This window comes from Photinus pyralis, unplaced genomic scaffold, assembly GCF_008802855.1.
Source record: "Photinus pyralis isolate 1611_PpyrPB1 unplaced genomic scaffold, Ppyr1.3 Ppyr1.4_LG7, whole genome shotgun sequence".
NCBI classification, from domain to species: domain Eukaryota; kingdom Metazoa; phylum Arthropoda; class Insecta; order Coleoptera; family Lampyridae; genus Photinus; species Photinus pyralis.
The window spans coordinates 6,707,673-6,715,882 of NW_022170738.1; the positions used below are offsets into that span (position 1 = coordinate 6,707,673).

The following is an 8,210-nucleotide window of genomic DNA, read 5'->3' on the forward strand; positions in this document are numbered from 1 at the left end:
TTATTACCTTAAAAGCGAAAAAGAACAAATAACACCCATTCAACATTTAAAAAATATATTAGCAACATTCCTTTTCTTACGAATCTGTGATTCTCCACAGTACACTTCATCGCCTTTAGGTGCTAATATGGAACCACTTATACACTATTGCTATAGTGCATTCCATGTACTACCCCACCGTCTATTCCACAATCTTCATTCAAAGTTCACTTCATTTCGTCGTAAGTGAGGTTACATTACCCCAAATTTCATGATTGTTTTTCAGTTGGTACTGGGTGTTCTTAACATTCCTGAGTGCCAACTTTAGTTAGTTTCTTAAGAGGTTATGTTATTTTTCCACGATTTAATTAACTTTAAACAATGATATACAATGTTTTTAATTATACCATAATAGCAGTAAGTAGTTCTCTACATCCTACATTGCTAAGCAGCGATCCATGGAAAATGCGATGATGTTCCTTCCCCTCTCGACCGTATTAGGCGGTGGATGCTAAGCGGCGATCGATACGAAAAAGGCGTTCCAAGTTAAGCAGCGATCGCTAACGTAGCTGCGATCCATGGAAAATGCGAGAGATGTTCCTTCCCCTCTCGACCGTATTAGGCGGTGGATGCTAAGCGTCGATTCATATGAAACATGCAGGAAGTGTCCGGGTTTCCCCTCTCGGTGATCGATACCAAGAAATTTTTGCCACATGCAACCTTCTCTACGACATCCTTCTTCCCTAATGCATTCAAGTTTAGACTGTATAAGCTTCAAAAAGTGGTGTTATTAAAATGTCAGTCACATGGAAGTGTCGCTTATTTGGTGTTTAAGTCAAACAAAACCTAAAATTGTATTGTATATGTAACATTCAATTTCATTAACAGCATGTAATTTGGGTTGCATATATTTCCGCGAAATTCAAAATTTAAACATCTATCTTGTGGGGGGTTATCAGGTCACATTCTTCTGATTGTGATATACTTTACCTTGACCAATTTTGGACACTTTTGAAGCTAATCTTCATCGTGGTAGTTGCTACAAATAATTACATAGTTAATTATCGTTATTGTTACGGATTAAGTAAGCTACTTACGTTATTTCAAGAGGCTCTTTAGTAGTGTTGTTAGCATAGCCCTTGAAAATTCTCATTATTTTGGGATTTAGAAGATTCAGCTGGTAAGGGTGTGGTCGCCACGCTAAAAATTACTTAATCGTTAATAATTTTAGGTAGCTTTGGATGATACAGCCGTTGTAACTATATACATCATAATATTAGTACAATTATTTAGTTTACTTAAGAGCAAAAGCCAGATCCTTCTGGGTTAGTATTAATCTCATAATCACAGTAATCTTACAGATTCTATTTTAGCTTTTGATCCAAGTTTTATGCTACCAGTTTTATGACAAATTTAGTAACCAGATTCGCATACCCGTTTTGTTTTTCGTTAAGACCCGAACATCTTCCCTGTCAACATTTATCTACTCCGTATTCATCGATACCATCGCTGGTTCCAGCTCTGGGGAAAAAGAAAATAGCTTTACACACTTTGAAGAACCATTTATGTACTCACCGGAATACGTGTAAATAGAATCTCTGAGCAGGGGTAAGAGTAAGAGAGGCATGGCACATCACTATCCATCTTGTATAATTTCATAATTACGTTCAATAAATTCTTAAGGTTTATACTTACCACTGTAAAAGCGTCAACAAATTACCGGTCACTTCCATCATTTTATTTGTTAGACCGACTATTACCCCCTTGAACTACGAGTTAGTAGTTATAATAAGACGCTGTAAAGTAAGCTTACGTTACACCCGCCTTAGGTAAAGCTTTGTCCACCCACTTGTGTTCGCTGCCAAGTTGAAGTTGATTGATTTAATTGTTAATTAGTAATTACTTAGTCATTGTCATAAATCAAGTCATTAATTCGTCATTTGGGTTGTCACATCTTATCATTATCACCTCTTACCTCGCTCGCTTATGCACTACAATAAAATTACTTATATACCCCGTTAAACAGCAGTTTATTATAAAGGTAGTTAGGCCAGCGCGTCCTGATAATTCTAAGGACGTCACTTCACTGGCTGTAGAATTTGGCGCCCTTAAAATATATTATTTTACGACCCCGCCCAGAGCTAGCTGGCGCAGGGATTACATCGCCTTACCATCCTTATATGTATACAAATATTATTGTGTGGCTAAATTTAGGTTACATATATTATATATGTTGTACTACTTTTATTACATTCTCTTAATATACACGTTAAACCCAACATATTTCATTTTAGTAGACGAAGAAGTTAACATAACCTCCTACAAAAATTTACTGTCACCTTTGTTTATTAGGGGAAAAAGAGCTGTCACATAAAATTTTTCAGTTTCACCAACTTAAGAATTACAAAATATACGTAAAATAACACCAGATTTCCAGAAAATGAGGTGAACTTTTAATTAAGATTGTGGAAAATTTAGGCCCTCTTCCGCAAATTTTTTTAATCTAAACGTGTTATTAAGGTGTCCTCTATCCATTTCTATCAATTTCATGATCATACCTGGGGGGATTATTAGCGTAACGTACCCGGCATCGATAAATAGTAGTTGCTACTACCTTATTATAACCAAACTTTTACTAAGCTACTTCGGTTTAAAAAAATGACCTTTATCTGCAGAGTTGTGCTCAAGTTATATTGGTTTATCCCGTCTTAATAAGGGTGATTTCTGAGAATAAACCGATAAAAAACCTCAAGAGTCATTAAAATCTGGCGTAAGCGGATGACGTCATATCATGTCACCATCTAAAAAAGAACTACGGGAGTAATAAAAAAAAGTGTTAATTAGCAGTTAAGGTGGGCCTGGGTTTGAATACTAAGATACCGAGTACCTATTATGCAAATTAATGACAAAGAATACTTGAGAATCAAACTTTCAGTGGGAGAAATGATGGGGTTAGAAAAATCAAGGATGTCACCTTCCTGAGACTGTTGATAGCAAATGACAGCGCCGAAGGAATAAAGCTATTATTATTGAAGGGAGATAGATGTGCAGGAAGGTGGTGGTAAAAACATAAATAATAAATAAATAAGTTTCTTTATTCTTATTAACACAAAAAGTTTGTAAATTCCATACTACAGAACAAAAACAAAAAAAAATAATTCTAATTGGATAAGTAGTATAGTAACATTGTAATTAGGGGAAATGGCCCAGCACAAACGAGTTATGCTGCTCTTCGATGGTAGTATAAATTCAACATAAACTTTGGTTTAAAAGTTACAATCTGTAAGAAAATGAATATAAAGATGGTCTAGCTGCAGTTGTGTTAAGGATTAATTTGATTTTTTTTAAGTTTAAATTTCACTTTTGACAAAGTGTAATGAGAAGGATGTTATTATTTAATAATTTTTATGAGAGATTCCAGAGATGTGTTTTCTAATATCCAGTTCTGAAGTTGTCTATATGTACGTGGACTTCTATCACAATCTTTTAGGTATTGTGGAAGAGAGTTGTAAACTTTTTCTTTTATATCCATGAAGACAAAGTTATACAGCATAACACAATAATAAGGCCTACTTGGAGGAAAAAAAAACGGAGAGAGTGTGGAAAAGAAAAGAGGTAATAATGAACAGAGACGTCTATAAATTTGGAGAAACGGTAATAATACAATTATTCATAAGTAGTGCACAAAATCTCAGATGGCTATAGGTCGTATCGAGAAGAGAGGATAGTTGTAGAACTACGACGCAGTAGTAAAAAAGTGGCAGATTTGAAATGAATGACGCCGAGAACACTGGGACGAGATCAGCGCATAGGGGAAACTATTTGGATTTGGAAGAAAAAGGAATACGCATTACGCAGTGGGAAAAAGTCGAGCAGACTAGATCAAAATCATACATATATGGGTCGAAAAAGCGTGTTAATTTGTATAATAGGAGTACATAAAAGCAGATACCCGCTTCAAATTCTTGGTATTCAACTATTCACTGTTTGGGTTATGGTGCACACTGTGCCCTTACTACATGTTTTATGGCATATATTGGATTTAACGTGAAATTGTAGATAAACCCTCGGCAGTAAACTGTGACGTCCGTTATTTTTACGGTATAATTGTAATCGGAGTACTCCGCTCCAGCTCAAAGTTTCTTGAATCACTCTCTTGGAACGTCGCAAAATGCAGACTTCGCGAATATTCTAGGGTGGTCATAATATGTTTTGGCAGGGCGACGTTCTCTTGATTTCGTTCTTTTTTAAGGTACCTAGTCACTATTTTCATACTTATAAGACAACTTCTTGTTACTCCGAAGTAAACGCTGGTCAGTATCTTAAAAGATGGTCTTCTCCACTTTAATAAGTAATGTGATGTGAATATGTTTTTATTTTTAATACGCGTCAAGAATGCTAACGCCACTGCATAATCGGCAAACTATTTACTTCCATCTTAATCCAAATATATGGTGTATACGTATCTGCGAAAGTTCATCAGACGTACTTGTCTGGCCCAAAGTAGCAGATACGACCGTTCAACACACCACGCACCATTATGCATGCAGTCTTATAAATTGCATCCCAATAAATAAGTAACTTTATATTCCGAATACAATCAACTATCCTACTTTACAGGCAGGCGAAACAATAAAATTACTAAAATATGATTGAGAAATTACTTTTTATTTTGTGCAGAACACGACCTGCAGGTAATAAATATTTCACAAGCACATGTTGGTATTCGTTTACTTAAAAATGATATGATACCACGTCTAAGTTATGCTAAGTACGTTCATAATAATCATAAAGATGTATCGCGAAATAGCTCTGGATGAGGCAAATTTATATTGAGAGGGTAGATAAGAATGTATAATGCATTAGCAACAATATCGTATAATACCAAATTGGTACCTAATTTGCATTAATTTTAATACTTATAGATCGAATTAAGGTGTCAGGTTCTTAATACCTCCACAAAGGAAGCTGGGGGGGTTTGCAGAAAAGCGTACGAAAACATGTATAGGTGACTAGTAGTTGAATTTATACCTGCTATGACTGTTAGATATAATAATTCGTGGTAGGCTTTAGATGTAGTGTGTGTTGGAAGACAATCAATTCAGAGTTTAATAATTGAGTGCTGTACAGAAGTAATTGGTGCTTGATACGTTTCGGTATCTATAGCTTAAATTGTAGCTGATGTAAGTACATCAAATTTCGTTTTGGAATCTCACAGACTGTGCCCACTTCTCGAATACACCAACAATTTCTGTACGGAGACGGGACGGTAGGATCGCAATTTTTAAGCATATTGTTCTCCACGTCGTCGCTAAAACAGCACACAGGGAAATAACCAGAAATATTCTTTAGTAGTTACCTACCAGAACATTCTGGTACAACCAAACTCCGATCCAGTGGTGCGATCTCCCGTGCAGAAGCAGATATTGCACTTATTCTCTTGATAACTTTTATTTAAATCGCATACTACGTCAAGAAGTGCGGTTAAAATTGAAAAGTGTATTGGAATGGCTTACCGAAGGAATCGGCAGAAGTTTCCAAGACGAGCAGCGTCACAATAGCAAAACTGAAAACGTACACTGTGTGTGTCTCCATTGTTGTCTTCGTCTTGGTACGAAGCGTTAGCGTTTATATATATTTTAAAGATCGAGGACAATAATCATTACTATTTATCAGGCGAAATGCGTCGAAAGTGAAGGCTTGGGTTTTTCCAAAATATATATCCTTTTTCAAGTAATAATCGAGTCATACATCATTAATCACGAAGGTGATAACATGCAAGAGTATTTAATCTATTTCTTTTGCAACCACGACTATTGAAAACCGTGATAAGGTATTTTATGTTCAAGGGACATTAAAATTCGATATCAGGTTTCGTAATAGCTATTTGTGCAACCAGTTGGGAAAAGCACTATTTTCGTAACGAGCGGAACGTCAGGCCCGACCCGGCGTATCACGGCTCCAAGTGAGAATCCAGACTAAAGACATCACCCTCGTGTTTGTGCCGTGTGAGGCGACCCGTAATAGCGGATGAATGGATCCTGGTAGTTGAGTTACCTGAAGTGGCGGCAACACACTACTTTCGCTTAAGACGGGAGGTCTGACCACATGACGAACTGGCAAGTCACTCCAGAAGCGACTATGTCAGATCATAGATTAATTTCATTTGACATTATCTCCAAGGGAGCCCTCTAGAAGGGTTATCGCAACCCAAAGGCAACGGATATACCCCTTTATAAACATCTCCTTGGAGAAAAACTTAAACACCCCTTCGGGGGACGCCTCTCGGACCCTGCTGACCGAACGAAGTAGATCTTTTAATCAACTCCACTATGGAGTCATTTGAACAGGCATGTCCTCTGAGTGAGGACCGCCAAGACGCCCTATAACCATCCCTGATGGTGTAGGGCGCTGGAGAAGCAGCAAAATCGGTTGGGCAAATTGTTCAATAAGGTAAAGAAGAGCAAAGCTACAGCCGATTGGGAAACCTATAAGGTAAACCTAAGGCTACACGTACAAGAAGGATATTAGAAGGCGCCAGAGTGAGACATGGAAGAGTTTTTGCAGCTCTAGAATCCACCTCCTCTGTATCCCGTCTAAATAAAATTCTAACAAAAAGTTCATTTTATTACCTAGCTAGCCTCAGACGACAGAATGATTCCTACACGGACAACCTCTCAGAGACAGCCAAGGTACTGAGAGATGATCACTTTCCCGACGCCACCACCGCGTCAGAGGTAGCGCCCTTCATTCCCATTGAGAATGACTGGGCGGTTGCCAGTCAGATGGTGGATGATCTTCAGTCGGCCGGCCAGAGATCAAAATTCGTAATAATTTAAAGCCTATTTAATTAAGGAAAAATATTGCAACTTCTTGTATATGGATCCTTGAATCGGAGCCGGTGCTGGGCACGGAGACACCACCATTGGTTGTCGCTGTCAAAACAGAATGGCGTCAAATAAACGTTGTTCGTGGTTTTATTTCCCGAAATTGGAATGTGGTGTTGCTGTTACCCGGGCGGCTAATTCGTTGTAATGATAGAGTTATTCAAAGTAAGTCCGGATTCTAATCAGGGCTACAGGATGCAGCTAATAGTTATTTACATAATAAGTCATGAAAGTGGTCGTTTACATGACGCGGAGGCTTATTGAAAAGTACGAGGACGCGCACGTATTATGTATAAAATTTTACCTGAAACCGCAACATGCAGATAACTGTTCCAAATTAAATTATTCATATGTGTGAAATTTTGATACCTAATCACGCATGCTAAAATCACTTTATTTAGTTGTTTCCATAGAGATTTCAAAATAATTAAAACAATCAGTGTCATTTTTAGTGCAGATTGCAGTTTATGCTTTGTACTTTTCAACTATACAGTCTTTAGAACTAGGTACAAAAGCAGGTATCAGTGAAGAAGAGTACGCGAGACGTTGTTATAATGTAGCCGAAGCTGTGGCCGCCGTAGTGCAATATTCGCTCCCCACAAAGTCAAGAAAGAGGTACGAAAAGGCGTACAAACCTTTTAATAACTAGCGCAAAACTAAAGGAATAATTACTTCCACACACATTCCATTCCTGTTACTAATTAAAAAACCATTATCCTTTGTGTTGGTATATTAATATTTAAAAATATCCACAGAGTCTGCATTATATTTATCCAATCTTTGATTGAATAACTTATTCAATGAACGATCTAATTGTTATTTTGCATGTACTAGGACTGTAATGGTAGTCAGGCAAAAATATTACAGTACTAGTCAGGTAAAGATCAACTTTCTAATGCCAAAATAGCCTTGAAATTTAGATTTTCTTGACGGTTTCAGGTAAAGAAATTTAATACGGGAAGATTTCGTCACGACTTAAATGTCAGGTGTTACTGGACCCTAACAGGTGCATTTAAACAATGAAGTACCCAGACCTCTGTTTACTTAATCGGGACACTATTGACTATTGAGCTCACCCTCTGTTCATCTGGACTGGTCACGTACTGGGTATGCAACCTGTAAGTCTAGTTCTTGGTTGCATTGTTTAGGGTGAGTACGCCTCAAAACACCGGCCGACATTCGGGACACGATCGAACGGGCAACACAATGGAGCCTCTGCAATAACCTCGGCCAACATGCTGCGCTTGCCAGACTCGGCCTTATTGAACTCACACGTAATACCCATTTTAGCAGTGTCGGCAAGTACGTGACGGTACCAGCGATTTCCAACTGACCGTGGTACTT

The 8,210-nt window shown here is 37.7% G+C and overlaps 1 protein-coding gene and 1 long non-coding RNA gene across 2 annotated transcripts; both read right to left on the minus strand.

Moving 5' to 3' along the window:
* Positions 1–879: 879 nt before the first annotated feature.
* On the minus strand, positions 880–1,638 carry LOC116176882. Its single transcript, XR_004146539.1, has 3 exons — positions 1,555–1,638; positions 1,077–1,500; positions 880–1,018 (listed from the first exon to the last, which is right to left on the minus strand). It is a non-coding gene; the product is annotated as an uncharacterized LOC116176882 (long non-coding RNA).
* A 2,988-nt stretch (positions 1,639–4,626) lies between these two features.
* LOC116177204 lies at positions 4,627–5,685 on the minus strand. The gene is made up of 3 exons (XM_031496105.1): positions 5,496–5,685; positions 5,343–5,445; positions 4,627–5,290 (listed from the first exon to the last, which is right to left on the minus strand). The coding sequence occupies exons 1-3, from the start codon at positions 5,572–5,574 to the stop codon at positions 5,140–5,142; spliced, it is 333 nt and encodes a 110-aa protein (XP_031351965.1). The 5' UTR covers positions 5,575–5,685; the 3' UTR covers positions 4,627–5,139.
* Between the last annotated feature and the right edge of the window lie 2,525 nt (positions 5,686–8,210).

Excerpts from the sequence above, each read along its gene's own strand:
- LOC116177204 (XM_031496105.1), bottom strand. The coding sequence starts at position 5,574 with ATGGAGACACACACAGTGTACGTTTTCAGTTTTGCTATTGTGACGCTG. Across the intron at positions 5,446-5,495 it reads AACTTCTGCCGATTCCTTCG|TATGCGATTTAAATAAAAGT; the intron begins GTAAGCCATTCC and ends TTCTTGACGTAG. Across the intron at positions 5,291-5,342 it reads GGTTGTACCAGAATGTTCTG|CGACGACGTGGAGAACAATA; the intron begins GTAGGTAACTAC and ends GTGCTGTTTTAG.